Source organism: Lonchura striata, chromosome 6 (assembly GCF_050655825.1).
Source record: "Lonchura striata isolate lonStrDom1 chromosome 6, ASM5065582v1, whole genome shotgun sequence".
In the NCBI taxonomy this organism is placed as follows: Eukaryota; Metazoa; Chordata; class Aves; order Passeriformes; family Estrildidae; genus Lonchura; species Lonchura striata.
In genome coordinates, this window is record NC_140708.1 from 40,494,282 (window position 1) to 40,510,560 (window position 16,279).

General features: G+C 54.1%; 1 protein-coding gene across 17 annotated transcripts in view; it reads left to right on the forward strand.

Annotated features, from left to right (window-relative positions):
- Window positions 1-16,009, forward strand: part of JAKMIP3 (Janus kinase and microtubule interacting protein 3) — a 60,881-nt gene extending 44,872 nt beyond the window's left edge. For 9 of the 17 annotated variants that reach the window (XM_085583023.1, XM_085583019.1, XM_085583017.1 and 6 more), the window contains 10 exons: window positions 667-765; window positions 854-913; window positions 2,276-2,341; window positions 2,813-2,881; window positions 3,495-3,572; window positions 6,332-6,535; window positions 6,812-6,877; window positions 7,779-7,820; window positions 8,532-9,790; window positions 14,457-16,009. In XM_085583023.1, the coding sequence (XP_085439149.1) occupies window positions 667-765; window positions 854-913; window positions 2,276-2,341; window positions 2,813-2,881; window positions 3,495-3,572; window positions 6,332-6,535; window positions 6,812-6,877; window positions 7,779-7,820; window positions 8,532-8,747 (900 nt within the window). In that variant the 3' untranslated portion in view covers window positions 8,748-9,790; window positions 14,457-16,009. Of the gene's footprint in view, window positions 1-666; window positions 766-853; window positions 914-2,275; window positions 2,342-2,812; window positions 2,882-3,494; window positions 3,573-6,331; window positions 6,536-6,811; window positions 6,878-7,747; window positions 7,821-8,531; window positions 9,791-14,456 lie in introns of those variants that run through there. The other 8 variants (XM_085583022.1, XM_085583024.1, XM_077784756.2 and 5 more) reach the window with 6 other exon arrangements.
- The last annotated feature ends 270 nt before the right edge of the window (window positions 16,010-16,279 follow it).

Here is a 16,279-nt window from a genome sequence, read left to right on the forward strand (position 1 = left end):
GGGGCTCAGAGACCCTGGCACGAAGTCACAAACACCCGTGGCTTTGATTTTAGCCCGTGGAAAAAAACTGTTAATTTTGTGTGAGGAATTACAAGCCACAAGGGTTTTAGTAGTGTGATATTTGAACTAACACAGGGTGAAAAAGTAGAATATTGGGGTTTTTAGAATGGGGTTCAAGTGGATACAAGATGGTGGAATTTGGGCTTGTCCTGACCTTCTCCTCCTTCTCCTTGCCCTCCATGTCTTGCTGTGATGGTGACACTTTTCTATTGGTTTAAGGTACAGAATCACAGTCTAGCCTAGATGATGGGAATTGATAATAAATTGCAAACATCCACACGTGGTTTTGAGTCTATAATGTGGGAGCTGCCCAAGGCTCAGGGCAGAATGCCATTGCTCCTTGCTAGGCAGGGCTCGGCAGGTCAGAGAAAGAATGTTCAGATAAGGAGAAATAACCTTGAAAACACAACCAGACGCATTCCAAGCTCCTTTGGCTGTGTCGGGCTGGGGGAGCAGAGACTCTTTATGATCTCAGGGTCACCCTGACCCCTCTGAGCCCCGAGATGTGGAAAGGCTGAGATGAGCTCTTAGGGCCCTCCAAGGCAGACCACCCCACGATGCTGTGCTGGGACACGCCCGGGTAACCAAGGCTTGCTGTCCTTCCAGGAGAGAGAGAGACGCTCCCCGGCCATCACCTTCCACCACGGCCCCTTCACGGAGGGGAAGAGCCCTCTGCAGGTGTACTGCGAGGCTGAAGGTGTAACAGTAAGGGATGCTCCTTTCCTGTGCTCCTCTCCCTCAGCAAGGCCAGCTGCCCTGTGCTGACTCCTGCTTCTCCATTTCTCTTTGTCAGGACATTGTAGTAGCAGAGCTGATGAAAAAGTTGGACATTTTAGGGGATAACGCCGTAAGTGTATGTTCCTTTAATAAATTGTGCATGCTTTGGGGAATAGCTGTCCTCGTGTGGAGTGAGCAAAGCTGCCTGGTTTGGTGCTGCACAGCCTGTGCTGCCTCTGCTCGGGCTACGAGCAAAGCATTTGCTGGCATTTCAAGGTTTTGCTGCTGCCTGAAGAGTGAAGCGTGGGGTCACCACATTGCTTTGAGATCCCTGTGACTCGGAGAGCAATGCTGCTGTTTGGAGCTTTCTGCCCACTGGTCACACACAGTTTCTTGATTTGCTTGCTCTGCATTTGCTTTGCTTTTGCATTTCAGCAGCTGTGTGCTCTGAGTTTGCTAATAACCCATTAACCCTTGATACTAACCGGGATATTAAACAAGAAGTGAAAACAGCACCATGAAAAGGAGAAGCAGACAAGAAACCTGTGAGTGCTTCTTCAGCAGGTGGCAGTGAATAACTGCACTTGGCCATGCACATGGAAGGCACATACGTCCTGTGGGTCTCCCCCTGCTCTCCTCTCCCAGCAGAGCCCCAGGGCAGTGAGGAGCCAAGGAGAGCAGAGTCCCTCTCCAGCCTGGGGTCTCACAGAGCCCTCCTGGCAGAGCCCACCCCAGCACTGGGGCTGTTCTCACACCTGGGCTGCCCCAGCTCTCCCTCTGGACAGGTTGGACAGCAGCAAAACACCATCCCCAGGACCATGGCACAGCCTGGAAGTACCAGAACTATAAATACCTGAGGGTGGGCAGCCCTGGCACAGGTGCCCAGAGCAGCCCCTGGATCCCTGGCAGTGCCCAAGGTCAGGCTGGACACTGGGGCTGGAGCAGCTGGGACAGTGGGAGGTGTCCCTGCCATGGCAGGGGGGCACTGGGTGGGATTTGGGGTCCTTCCCACCCAAACCAGGGATGAAATGCAAAGCCTAGCTCCAGTACTTTTATTTTTTTGAGAAAGCGTCAGAAGATGATGGAACAGCAAACATCTCCATAAATGCTTCCCAAAATCATCCCTTGGATGCACAAAGTGAGGATGGTGCATGGGGTGAGCACTTCATCTCTTCTCCCCAGGGCTCTTTGTGCTCAGCTTGATCTTGTCCTGCGTCAACGTGTGTTTATCCCTGTTGGGTACAAATAGATCCAGCGTCCCTTTTCTTGTCAGTAAATATGAGAATTTTGGAAGAATTGTGTATGACAAGGACTGGAAATGAATAGTGACAATGCCTTTCACAATGATTTTGTATTGCAATATTAATTTTCTCTGCCTCAGTTTATTGTTCCTCAGCCATGTTTAATTCCAGATGTGTTTGAAGCAGCAGTGGCCCAGGTGGTGGGTTAGTAGGGAGACATTGGGGTTTGTTGTAATTGTGCTCTGCTTTTGGTGCAGAATCTGACCAACGAGGAGCAGGTGGTCATCATCCAGGCCAGGACCGTCCTGACGCTGGCAGAGAAGGTGAGGATGGCGGGGCAGCTCGCCTGCTCTGTGTTTGACAGCACCCAGCCCTCTGGCACAGCTCGGAGGGAGCTGCCAGCCCCACGCAGAGGCTTTGTGCAGCCAGAGCTTCACTGAGTGTGTGGCTGAGCTCAGAGGGCAGGGCCAGGGTGGAAATGCAGCTCTGCAGGGAGAGCAGCAGTGAAATGGGCTCTGCAGGGAGAGCAGCAGTGAAATGGGCTCTGCAGGGAGAGCAGCAGTGAAATGCAGTTTGCAGGGAGAGCAGCAGTGAAATGGGCTCTGCAGGGAGAGCAGCAGTGAAATGCAGTTTGCAGGGAGAGCAGCGGTGAAATGGGCTCTGCAGGGAGAGCAGCAGTGAAATGCAGCTTGCAGGGAGAGCAGCAGTGCAGCTGACGTGCTCTGCCCTCTGAGCAGGAGCTGCCTGCTGGCACGAGCCCTGCTCAGCTGCCTCTGCTCTGCTCTGCTCCTCAGTGGCTCCAGCAGATCGAGGTGACCGAGTCGGCGCTGCAGCAGAAGATGCTGGACCTGGAGAACGAGAAGGTACCGGGAGGGCCAGGGGGACGTGGCCGGGGGACGTGGCTGTGGGGACGTGGCTGTGGGGACGTGGCTGGGGGGACGTGGCCGGGGGACGTGGCCGGGGGGACGTGGCTGGGGGACGTGGCCGGGGGGACATGGCCGTGGGGACGTGGCCGGGGGACGTGGCCGGGGGACGTGGCTGGGGGACGTGGCCGGGGGGACGTGGCCGGGGGGACGTGGCCGTGGGGACATGGCCGTGGGGACGTGGCCGGGGGACGTGGCCGGGGGACGTGGCTGGGGGGACGTGGCCGGGGGACGTGGCCGGGGGGACGTGGCCGGGGGGACGTGGCTGTGGGGACGTGGCTGTGGGGACGTGGCCGGGGGACGTGGCTGTGGGGACGTGGCTGTGGGGACGTGGCCGGGGGAACGTGGCCGGGGGACGTGGCCGGGGGACGTGGCCGGGGGGACGTGGCCGTGGGGACATGGCCGTGGGGACGTGGCCGGGGGGACATGGCTGTGGGGACGTGGCCGGGGGGACGTGGCCGGGGGGACGTGGCCGGGGGACGTGGCTGGGGGACGTGGCCGGGGGACGTGGCCGGGGCCGTGTTGCTCTCTCACAGCCTGCCTCTCTCCCCAGGAGCTGTTCAGCAAGCAGAAGGGCTACCTGGACGAGGAGCTGGACTTCAGGAAGCAGTCCCTGGACCAGGCTCACAAGGTGAGCGTTGTCAGAGGTGGCAGGTTGGGACACCTGGGCCAGCTCACTGCCCACTGCTCTGCCCCCTGGGCAGGCTGCCCTTGGGCAGTGCTGCTGTGCAGTGCCCGAGGGCTGCATGGGACCTGAGTTCAGAAATCCTCTGCACCCTGGGCTAACCAGGGCTTCCTCGTGCCCAGAATTCCTGGGTTTGAGTGGTTAGCCCCTGAACATTAACCTACTCAACACCAGCTTTAATTCAGCCAAAGCTTCAGTAAAGGACTGATAAGGAAATTGGGTTTTCAGTAATTTGTCTTACATTTTAAAAAAGGATATTTAACCCTGCACCTTTCCTTGGATTTTGGATTACACCCTCTGTGCCCAGAGCAGCCAGAGGTATTCTGGGCTGTGTAAATTTGAAATTAAACTGCTTTTAGGTCAGGTCCATCATTAGCTGATCCTAAGGCATTTCACCCATCTTTTCAGTCATCAGCTGTCTTGTTTCTATCAGTGAGAGAAAGGTTCTATATATATCCATAAAAGGCGTAAAGTTTCCTCTCCATTTATCTCATTTTTCCAGTTCTACATAAACCTAGAGCACAGTTACACTTTCTGAGGAGCAGGGAGTGTTTATGCCTCTGTTTCTGCCTCCTGTTGGCTACTTGTGTCTTGAACCATTTGGGGGAGCTTTTGCTCCATACATTTTCTGTCCTCTGGGTGATTTTTAGGACTAATTTTGCCACATGCTGAGCTGTATCTGGAGGCAATGCACAGTGGAAACCTTGGAAAGCACACGAGTCCCCTCAGCTGTGCTCCCAGCCCCAGAACACCTTGCAGTGGAATTTCCTGCCCATGGCAGGGGATGGAACAATTTGTTCTTTAAGGCCCCAGTCTGGGACTCCGTGGTTCCTCATCTTCTGTCCTGAGCAGTCTGTGCAGCTGAAGGCTGAGCCTGCTGATGGGAGCAGTGAGTGCAAGGAGTGAGCAGCCCATGCAGAGGGGGCTGAGGGTTATTTGCATTTTCCTGGATTTTCTGAAGGCTGCACACGCGTGTCCTAGGCTCAGCTTTGATCCAGGGCACAAATGCAGCCTGAGAGCAGCAAAGGAAGCTTTGCTCTGCCCTGGAATTTGAGTGGGAAAAGCTCTTTTGCTTTATAAAATTCGCTTCACTTCCATGTTTCCTTTGTGCCCCCGGAGATGAGGAGCAGCTGACCACGATCCCCTGAGGCAGAGCCAGCAGGATTAGCAGGCAAAACCTCCGAGCCTGGCTGCTGCAGGGCTCTGCTCCAGGGGGTGCTTGGCTGACCCTGCTCTGCTCTGGGGCCTGGGGGGTCCCCCTGCCCCTCTCTGCCAGGTCAGCACCTCCACACGGGGCTGGGGCTTTGTGGGGCTGGGGCCCAGCACAGATCCTGGGATCCAACAGCAGCATTTCACTGGGACGAGGTCAGCAAGGTGTTGGTGTTGTTGGAGAGGAAAAGCAGAACCTTCTCCTGAGATCTGATATGTTCTTCCTCATGGAGATTCCTGGTTTCCAGTCACTTCCAGGCATTCCCAGCCATTTCCAGCCACTTCCAGCCATACCACAGCCCCTGCCATGGTGCCACTGCTCTGCTGGCAGCGTTCTGCTCTCCTGGCTCTGCTGAGACCCAGGCAGACACCAGCAGCATCTCAGCTGGAAATCGTGATTTTGAGCTGAGCTGAATTATCACCACAGACCCAGCAGGGATTTGAAAGCCCTGTGGATGTGGGGACTTGGTGGCCTTGGCAGTGCTGGGGGACAGTTGCACCGGGGGACTCTGAGGACTTTTCCAGCCTCAACAATTCCATGATTCTGTTGCAGTGGGGTTCTCCTGTGGCCATGGATGCTCTTCAAGGTGCCACCAGCTGTGCAGGGGTGTGCAGAGGTGCCACCAGCTGCTGCCTCTTCTCCTGCTCTGATCAAACTTGCTGGAATAGCTTTCAGCTCGCTCTTGGCTTGCCTGGGGGAGCCTTGATGCTGGATTCCAGGGCAGCAGACCCTGCCTGCCAGCAGCAGCTGCCCCAGGAGCCTCAGTGCCCCAGGGAAGCGTGGCCAGTCCCTCTCCTGCCCTTCTCCACCCCAGTGCCTGCAGAGTCTGTCTGTCTGCCTGGCAGGGGCAGGGGCAGAGCCCAGCTGCAGGACAGGTCCTTTCCTTGGGCACAAACCCTGCTGGAGCTGACAGCTCTGCCAAGGAAGGGCTGGGAATGCCTTCCCAGGAGGCATTTTCCCCTGGCTGGCACAAAATGCTGCACACACTCGGCAGGGAGTTGTTCCTTCTGGCAGGAGCATGGGCTGGTGCTGCTGTGTCCTCTGCTGGGAGCAGAGAGCTGGGAAAGGGGAACTGAGGGACTGAAAACACATGGAAAAAATATCTGTAACTCACAAAGTGAGTCTGTTATGAACCTCTTTCCTTCTGCCCTTTTCCTGTTTACATTTTCCCTTCTTCCTTTCCCCCTCCTTTACATTTCCCTTCTCCTCCTCTCCCCACGGCCATCTCCCATCCCCAGCGAGGAGCAGCTGGCTCCCCCGTGTCTGCGGGGCAGCCCGGGCTGGGCAGGGGCTGTCCCAGCTCCAGTGCTGCTGGCAGCCCCTCAGGATGGAGCAGCCTGGGGCGTTTGCCCTGGATGAGTTTTCCTGGGGGGCTCAGCACGCAGCCCCTCCACCGCTCCCGTTGCCTTTCAGGGTCGGATGTCCCGCTCCTCACGACCTCCTCACCCCACCAGGGACAAGGTCCAGCTGACAGCTTTATATTGTTTTTGATTAGCAAATTCTGGAATTAGAAGCCATGCTCTATGATGCCCTGCAGCAAGAAGCTGGAGCCAAAATTTCCGAACTTCTTTCAGAAGAGGAGAAGGAGAAGCTGAAGGGTGCCGTGGAGCAGTGGAAGCGGCAGGTGATGAGCGAGCTGCGGGAGAGGGACGCCCAAATCCTGCGGGAAAGGATGGAGCTCATCCAGCACGCCCAGCAGGTGGGTGTGGGCCAGGGCACTCGGGAGGGACGAGGGGCGGCCCTGGGGGCTGTCCCGAGCTGGCCAGGCCCTGGATGACCCTGCACACAGGGCAGCGTGCTGTCCCTGGCCTTGTCACACACGGTGACCATCACTGAGCACTGGCCCGCAGCCTAACACCAATTCAGTTTTGGTAGAGCACAGCACATACAATTTCTATCCCCCAAACTAATGCATCTTCCGGGTACATCTGTATTTGGTTGGTTAATAAATATTTTTTTATTTGAAATCTGACAGAGAATTAAAGAGCTAGAAGAAAGAATTGAAGGCCAAAAAAGACAAATAAAAGAGTTAGAGGAAAAGGTAAGGTCATGCAGACGGAACAGCTGCTGTGTGTGCACATGACCATTCTCCATTTCACCTGGGCCGAGGAAACCTCCTTAGAGAGAGCTCGTGTGTGTAGTGCTGTGAGAGAGGGGGACAGCTCCAGGAAAACAGCTGCATTTGCTCCAGTCCCTCTGAGGAGGGGGTGAACTGCTTGAGCTGAGTCCTTCCTGCCCTCTGCCCTTCGGGGCAGCCTGAAACTGGGCAGGGATGGGGCCACGGCCCTGGAAGGGGCAGAGCCGAGGGCTCGGGCAGCAGAGCTCTGGGAAGGGGCTGTTCTCCCTGCTTCCCCCCTGTCCCAGCCCCTGGAAAGGCAGAGCATGGAGCAGCCTTTCCCAGCAGGAGCGAGGGGCTTTGCTCTCCTCCCTCGCCTGCCCACGGCTCTTGTCACGGAGCGCTCTGCAGCCACCCAGAACTGCTGTGTTCTACCCCAGAACGGCCTCAGCTGAGCCTCCCCATCCACTGAGCCTCCAGGGGTGGCCAGGCTCAGGCACGGCAGGGCTGAGCTGGGCCAGCACCCGAGACGGAGCCCCGAGCTCAGCAGGGGCTCGGGGTGCTGGGGGTGCAGAGGAGCTCAGCTGATGCTCCCCGTCCCCCAGCCCGTGGCTGTGCCTGGCTGGGCTCACAGGGCAGGGGGCTGCTGTCACCAGCCCAGGGGACACAGGCGCTCTCGTGAGCCCAGCTGAGCCCCGAGCACCCCGACTTCACTCCACACTCCATATTCCTGCTCACGTGAGGGTTTTGTTGTGCTCTGTCTGTAACCACAGCTTGTTTCTCAGTCAAACACACTGTCAACTCTTAATCTCTTTCTTCTCTTCCATTTTTTCCTCTCTTCTCTCCCCTTTTCAGTTTTTATTTTTGTTTTTATTTTTCTCTTTAGCTTTCATTCTTTGGTCATAGTCCTTCAGGCCACATGCACAAGGTAAGCCCTCGGGTTTCCTCTGCTCTCCTCTTCTCCTCCTGGAGCATCTCTGTTTTCACCTAGAGAAAAGAGCGTTCCTTTTGCTGTGTCAGCAGGACTGAAGGGTCTCTTGGGCATGCCAGAGAACCCAAAAATGGAAATCTCCAAATCCTTTAAAAAACAGCAGGCAGAAACTTGTCAAACAGAATTTCGTTCTTTAGAGGGAAGGACAAGGAAAAATTAGGCAGGCTTAAAAGCAAGGAAACCTCTGGCAAGCCAGGGAGACCCCCAGCCTGGGGTGACTTCTCTGGTGCCTCGGGGGCAGCTCCAGCTGCTCTGTGCTGGAGTCCATGGAAACCCTCAGCCCTGTCCCTGCCCAGCCAGAGAGCCTGTCCTGCCTCCAGGACAGCAGCCAGGTGGGTTTGGGCCAGCACAGCATTTAGTGGGGTCTGTTCCTCCAGGCATTGTGCCCAGGGACTCCCTGAATCCCCCTTTTCCATGCAAAAAGTGGATGAATTGTGTGTGTGCTGTCTGTGTGTGCTGCCAGAAATGACCACAGCAGGGATGGCATGGAGGGAAACACTCCCCCACTAACAGCATAAATGGAATCTGTCACAAATCCTTTTTTATCCGTTGTACAGTTCAGCAGATCATTGTAAAGAGAAGTTTTGTGAACACTCTTCTTGCCCGGGTGGGCTTTCCTTTGATTGCTGTTTTCCTCTCGTGTTTCAGCCCCCTGAGGCCGCTGCAGCTGCTCCTGCTGTCCTTGCCGGAGGGACAGCCCTGCTCCCCGAGCCCCTGGCAGAGACTTTGCCCTCCCCAGCCCCGGGTCTGCCCGGCTCCCTGCTGCTGGCCATGGCAGGGGCATGGGGCACCTCCAGCGGGGCTGAGCCGGGCTGGGAGGGGGTCCCGAGAGCCCCGAGGAGCCTTTGGAGGGGACAGAACTGAGAGAGAGAGATAGCAAAGCTGCTGCTGCCCTGCTGCAGCCCTGAGGAGCCTTTGGACAGGACAGGACTGAGTGACAGAAAGACAGAAGCTGCTCCTGCCCTGCTGCAGCCCCAAGGAGCCTTTGGAGGACAGGACTGAGTGACAGAAAGACAGAAGCTGCTCCTGCCCTGCTGCAGCCCAGCTCTGCCTGCAGCTCCTCACTGATTCGGACACTCTGGGTTGGTCCTGGTTCCCTGCCCAGCAAATCTCTTCTCTAGAAGTGCCCGTGTCCTGTTCCTGTGCCACACATCGTGCTCGTTCCACAGTTCTGCAAATTCTGTCTCCAAAGAGGATTTTAGGAAACATTCCGGAGGAGTAGCTCGTGAAAAGATGGATGGGAGTGAAAATGAAGGGGTTTGTTCCAAGGTATTTCTTCGTTGCGCAGGGTGTGTCCTGTGCTTTGTTGAATATCCCACAAGCCCTGTTTTAGGAAAAGCATAAAACTACATTCAGGAAATCAAGCTGTAATTTCTTTTTTTGAGTTGTCAGTAAACCATGATGAGAAAAATTATGCAATCATTTGTAATTGGCTGTCCCTGAACAATGACACAAAGGCTTAACACTGTCCCAGCAAAACGTTCAACCTGGAAAAGAGTGAAGTAAACCAGATGATGCCTGATCCACATGCAGGGGACTGGGAGAGCAGCAAGAGGGAGCAGAAGGTGGCACCTGGAAGATGCCCTCACCTCGGGGAAAGGGAGCACAAGTCCCACAGAGCCGAGCCCGCAAGGGAAAAGAATCCTCCAGAAACACGGGTGAAGAGGGGCAAATCCAGAAGAAATTCCAGAGTGTGACTGACCACATTGCATCCACAGCCAAGCACAGAAATGCAGGGCTGAGAGGCAAAGCCAGGGAAGAGGAACAAAGCCAGGACAAAGGCCAGGGATGAGGACCAAGGCCAGGGATGAGGACCAAGGCCAGGAGCAAGGTCCTGCTGGCAGCCAGGGTCCCATGGTGCCCATTCCCTGGGAGCACGGGCAGGAAGGGATCAGAGCTCTGGGCAGGTAAGATGGGCTGACCACCTGGAAACCCCTTAAAAAGACATGTTTTAAATGCAGGAGATGAAAATATTTTTCATTTTGCATAGAAAAGACAAATAGTAATTGGAAAAGTATTTTAATTCACAATTTCCCTCACTTTTTTTTCAAATTTGTGCTGATAAGGAGTTACTTGGCAGATAAACATGATGGGGAGAGCAGCAGAGAAAGCTGCAGTTGCACAGATTTAATGGAAGAGTTATTTACCAAATAACACTTTATACCAAATAACACATTATTTGCCAAATTTATGTTTTAATTAGGCATCAAACTGTAATTGCCTATGAGATTAAGTTCTCCTGTGGGCAGTGCCCAGGTAGGGGTGGTGGGCACGGGGGTGCCCCTCAGCAGAGACCCCATCAGCAGGCACCCAGTGCAGGGCACTGCAGCCAGAGGGAACTGGGAGCTGTGTGCCCTGCAGGAGCAGAATTCTGCTTCACAGCCCATTTGATTCTCTGAAGCAGGTCTAGGGTAGTATTGGAGTTATTTTTTAGTGCCTCTTTAACTTTGGATGGTATTGGAGTTATTTTTTAGTGCCTCTTTAACTTTGGATGATATTGGAGTTATTTTTTAGTGTCTCTCTAACTTTGAATGGTATTGGAGTTATTTTTTAGTGTCTCTTTAGCTTTGGAGACTGGAGGCTCACAGGGATGGGTAGCACTTGCCTGTGTCCAGATAAATAAGTTGTCAGTTACCTAAGATAAATTGTTATTCAATATTAACTCTTACATTTGTAGAAGAGGCTTGAGTGTCCGTATTTTTGCTCTGATTATCTTAATTTAGTCAAACCCCCCAGCATTTATTATAGCTCCACTTGATATTTGTTCATTCAAAGGAAACAACACATGGAATGTGCTGGAACAAGTAATATTAATTATTGTTTTCAATTTTCCAGTGATAGAAGGATGGGGAATGCACCATGGCAGAGGGCCGGAGCTACATGATCTCTGCAGTCCCTTCCTGCCCCAGCCAGTCTGTATCCAGGATTCTAAAAGCAGCTTGCTGTGTTTAAGTGGTGTCTGTGGAGCTGAGCCTGCCCTGGGGCCATGGGGAGATCCTCTCCCCCAAAATGCCAGCAATGGTCACCAGCAGCAAGCCAGTTTTAGGTTCACGGTGGGCCCACCTATTTTCAGATCCTCCTCTAACCCTTGTATTTCTTACAACTGTGTCAATTCTCTTTAGAGATGGCCTTTAATATTTTTAATTAAGAATACATAATGTATTTCCTACTGTAGGCAGCAATTAGAAATACCAGTTTCAGAAATACCAGTTTCAGGATGGTTTTATTTAACCACAGATGGGGACATTTCCCGAGAGGAACCTCCTTCACCACCAGAGCAGGACCTGTCCCTGCGAGCCTCTCTGTTTTGTAGATAATTCCTGTTCTTTACATGACTTTGCACTCTGATCAGTTGAGCAGCAGGGAAATTGTTCTGTAGTCCCACTGGCAGCAGAGCAGGGGTGTTGGGGTTTTGGGGTTTTCTTTCCTTTCAGAGGGATTGGCAGGGGAGTGGGGAGCTGCTGGAGCTGGAGCTGGCAGCCCTGTGTGTGCCCAGCCCCTCTGGAAATGAATTCCTCCCCAGGGCACCACCAGCCCCTCTGGAAATGAATTCCTTCCCGGAGCACCACTAGCCCCTCTGGAAATGAATTCCTCCCCAGGGCACCACCAGCCCCACCTCAGAATGCCAGCGGGCGAGCCTGCGTGCAGGGTGACCCCACACCCGTGTCTGAATGAAGTGTGGGGAAGTTCAGGCTGCCAAGGAGACCCCACTGAGCAAAGCCTTCCTGGGCAGGCACGGAGGCGTTGACTCAGAAGCTGTTTTTCCTTTTTGTGCTCTAAACCTCGTGGGTTCTCTCTCGGGGAGGGCAGGGCTGCTCAGCAGTGAAGAAGAGATTTCCAGTGGTTAGCAGCTGTCAGTTTGTGTAAAAGCAGGGGGTGTCTCCTTGCACGGCGTTTCTGCTCCGCTGTCCCGGGGGCTGCTGCAGACTGAAATGCACAGAAATGACAATGTCAGTCTGAATTTGGGGCTGAGGCGGAGGAGATGGAGGCCCTGGGGCAGGAGAGCGTGGCTGGTGCTGCAGGAGGCTCCAGCCAGGTCTGGGCATGGCTGGGAGCTCCTCATCCACTGCTCATCCCAGACATCTCTGCTTGCAGAGGCTGCTCCTCCATGGTTCTGCCAAATCCCACGGGAAAACATTCCACACAGACCAGCTGGGACTTTCCTTCTAAGCAGAACATCTGCTTTATTACAGCAGGAACTTTGGGTTCTGCTTCCCAGCACATTCCGAGGGCAGGACGGGCACCAGCCTTTCATTCATCCTCTCTAGAACTAAAACCTCCCACTCCTGCGTGGCTGTAGGGGGGCACACACAGCACAGAGCCCCAGAATGGTTTGGGCTGGGAGGGACTTGCAAGGTCATCTCTGGATGGGCAAGGACACCTCCCACTACCCCAGCCTGCTCCAAGCCCCATCCAGTCTTCCCTTGAATCATCTCCATGTTCCTCTTTCTGTGGGAAGTAGAGAAGAGCTTTTTGGAGTGTGAATTTGTGCAGCAGGAGCAATTTCGTGTCCTGGGTGCTTCCCCCTCAAAACCCCAGTGCCTTCCCTCCTCAACTTGCTCTCAAAGAAAACTCCTAGCTGTACAGACTGGCAGGGTAAAAGCCTGCTTCACCAAGCTGGTTTTAAAGATAATCATTCATTTCAGCTTTCCTTCCCCAAAGCACTGCTGGGCAGAGCAGCTTCAATTGTCATCACAGCTGAAGGGCTCTCCCCCTTCATTTGGGTCTTGCTGAGCTCTTGCAAATAATAATAAGGGCACTGATTCTTGTAGTTTACCAAACTCATCGTTAGCCTGAAGAACTATTCATCTGGAAAATATAGCATAAAGTTATTTTTTTTTAACAGAATGCATTCTGTTTGTAAATGATGTTTGTGCAAACAGCCTGCCGTGGAGGCGTTGGGGTGCCCAGTGATGTCTGCACTTCCAGGGCAGCAGAAATCCCAGAGAAAGCTCCCCGGGAAAGGAGAACGTGTCCAAGTCACTAAGGCTGTGGAGGCCTCATGCAGATCGGCAGAGGCAGGCGGGCAGACGCTGCTCTGTCCATGGTTTTTCCTGCAGAGAACAGCCCCGGGGCACTTTGCTCCTCCTTACAAACAAGGATGCTGTGAGCAGCCCGGGACACAGCAAAGGGGAGTGCAGGGTCAGGATTGGCACCACAAGGATGCTGTGAGTGCCCCGGGACACAGCAAAGAGGGGTGCAGGGTCGGGATTGGCACTGCTGTCACAGCACCGAGAGGGTCCTGGAAGGGGACTGTGAAATACTGACATTGTCACTTAAAGCCACGTTTCTCGCTGTCTTAAATGCGGGGAGGATTCTAAGGGCTGTGAGTTGATGGAACGCCAGCTCCGGGAGGGCTCTCTGAGGCTGCTGCCCAGAGCCACGGTGGTGGTGCAGGATGTGCCAGCAGGATGTGCCAGCAGGATGTGCCAGGGCATGGAGCAGTGTCACCCAGAGCCCCGCGCTCCTGCGGGTGTCATCAGGGCTGGGTCCCCCGGTGTCTTTCCCGGGGCAGGTGGGGGAGGCCGAGGTGCCAGCCCGCATTTCCTGCCTCAGCTCCGCCTGCCCGGCTGACCGGGCACTGCCCGGCTGAGCTGATCCCTCTGAGCTGTCCCTGCCCTGCCCCTGAACCATCCCTGAGCTGTCCCTGCCCTGCCCCTGAACCATCCCTGAGCTGTCCCTGACCTGTCCCTGACCTGTCCCTGCTGAACTGATCCCACTGAACTGTCACTGAGCTGTCCCTGACCTGTCCCTGGACCATCCCTGAGCTGTCCCTGAACTGTCCCTGAGCTGTCCATGACCTGTCCCTGCTGAGCTGTTCCTGAGCTGTCCCTGAACTGTCCCTGAGCTGTCCCTGAACTGTCACTGAGCTGTCCCTGCTGAACTGATCCCACTGAACTGTCCCTGCTGAGCAGTCCCTGAGCTGAGAATGGGGGATGGAGAAGGGACAGGGAACAGGGGATGGAGAAGGGACAGGGAATGGGGGATTCTCTCCTTTCTAGCCATTGGCTGGGCTCTTCTGCTTCCCACGTGTGTTTCCCAGTATCCCTGTCCGGCTGGCGCTGCTCTCGTGGCTGGGTGTGAAATGGGAACAGGACACAGCACAAGGAGGGGGCACGGGAAGGGTCAGGGCAGCTGCAGCAGCCCCCTCCCACCTACGGGCACCACGTCCTTTGTGCCACCTCTCCTCCCCTGGGGAGGTGGAATTTGGCTCTGTGGTTATTAACTCGTCCTCTCAAGAGTTTGTCAGATGAGGCAAATTTTAAATTTATCTTTCGTCACAATCATCACCATATTCTGAGTGTTACCCAAAACTTTTAGGGGAAATTAATTATTTGATGTGCGGCAAAGCCTGGAGAAAGCAGTACTTTTAATATTTTATAAATTATCTCTTTTTTTCAGGGAAAAAAATAGTAACTGGCAAAGCCTACTCCAACTTAGACTTAACTGAGAGCTGCCTAACGCAACCCAGCACAACCTATGGAATGGAAATGTAGATTTTGGGATTAAAAATACCATGCAGAGGAGAGGGCCAAAGCTGTGGTTAAACCTTGTGTTTATTTTATCCTGTAGGTACCTGCACCACTGGAGTTTGTAAAGCTATGGAGAAAACCCTTTGATACTGAAATTCTTCAACCTCTTCCTGCACTTGTACATCGACCACGTTTTAACCCAGCGCAGGGAGCTCGGCTGCAGAAACAGAAGGAAGGGAGCTGGTCAGAGAAGTGCGGTATTTGAACCAAAGGGATGCGACGTTTTAAGGCCAAGGTTGTGGATTTTGATATCAGCGTGTGAGTCTATCATGGAATTGATTTAACAAGCTCTGATTCTACCAATACCAGTGCTGGGATTCTGGGATGAGCTGCATTTTTACTTCTGCCTAAAACCAGGTTCATTTGGAGTTCTACTGAAATACTTCATGTCTTAAAGTGCTGTATTCCCTGGAAGCCCTGCAGTGGTGGTTGAGGTGACAAAGGGCACGTTAGGAAGTGGCTTGAGTCCATCTCATGGCTCTGCATTCAGGACGTGCTCTTGCCTGGTGTGTTGGTGTGCCTCAAACACCGCTTCTGTTCTCGGATTAACGTCCTTGATCCTGGGGGTTTTAAGTACAAAGCCACTTGTACAGGACAGGTCCGTGTGTAAATAAGGGATTCTGCTTACCTATATGTCACTATAAATATATATCAAGTTTTGTACATAGGAAAGAAAAAAATAGCTCAAAGAATGTTTTCAGAACTGTGTCCTCCATTTAAATGCACAGACAGGAGATTGCCACCCATGTGCTGCCTCCCTCTCTGGGAAGGGATCCCGCTCCTTCCGCTCCTGCCCGCGGCCCACCAGGCTCTGTGTGAGTTTTTTGGTAGCCCAGAGCAGGGTTGGGCTCTGTGAGGAGTTTTTTGGTAGCCCAGGGCCAGGCTGGGCTCTGTGTAAGGAGTTTTTTGGTAGCCCGGAGCAGGGCTGGGCTCTGTGTGAGTTTTTTGGTAACCCGGAGCAGGGCTGGCTCTGCCCCAAACCCGCCGCCGTGTGTGCGACAGGCGCAGATTTCTCGTTCCAGCTGGGGAGGATGTGGCTGTTTTTTCCAGTATTCTGCTCTATATCTGTAGCCTTCAGTGATTCCTTGAGTGCCTTACATGGCTTGTGGACAGAATTCCTGACCAGGAGTTGAAAACGCCCCTGCACCGAGTCCGGCTCCTTCGCACCGCTGTGCCCCTCGCCCCTCGCCGGCAGCGTGCACAGGAAGAGATTTAGCTTCGACTCAGGAAATCGCCGTGTGAATATGTGTATTAAACCCTGTATCATGTGCTGTACAGTTTATAAAAAGGGACTATTGTAAACTTATGCAAAACGTAACAGAGAAAATGGAGGTTTAGGTCCACTGGCTGGCGTGCCATGACCCGTGTCCTCTAATCCTACTCCAGAATCATATCCAAAATACGGAACGTTGGGTTCAGTGCTGCGACAGCAACCGCCAGCCCGAAAACGGGCGGGAGCGATCGACTAGAGAATTTTACAGATATTTTTGTATTGTGATTCCTATGATATATATTGAGAGACTTTCTATTCCTTTGTAAAATACATAAATGATTGTCAATTTTAATTAAAAAGATCTGTTTTAAACCTTCAAATCCGATGAACTGGCTTGGGGCTGAGGGGATGGGGAAGCTGGGCTGTGGCACCGGCCCCCCTGGGGGACCGGGAGATGCCCGGGAGGGCTCGAGAGGGGGGCGTTCACCCGGTGGCCGCGGCAGCCAACCCCGCGCTGTCTCTGCCACCGCAGACGCCGGGAGATGTCACCTCCCGGTCGTACGCGGGGACGGGCACGGGTGGATGGGCACCGGGAGGGGCGGGGGTCCTTGGGCGGCTCTTAACGCGGCGCTGGGCTCTCCTCCCGGGGA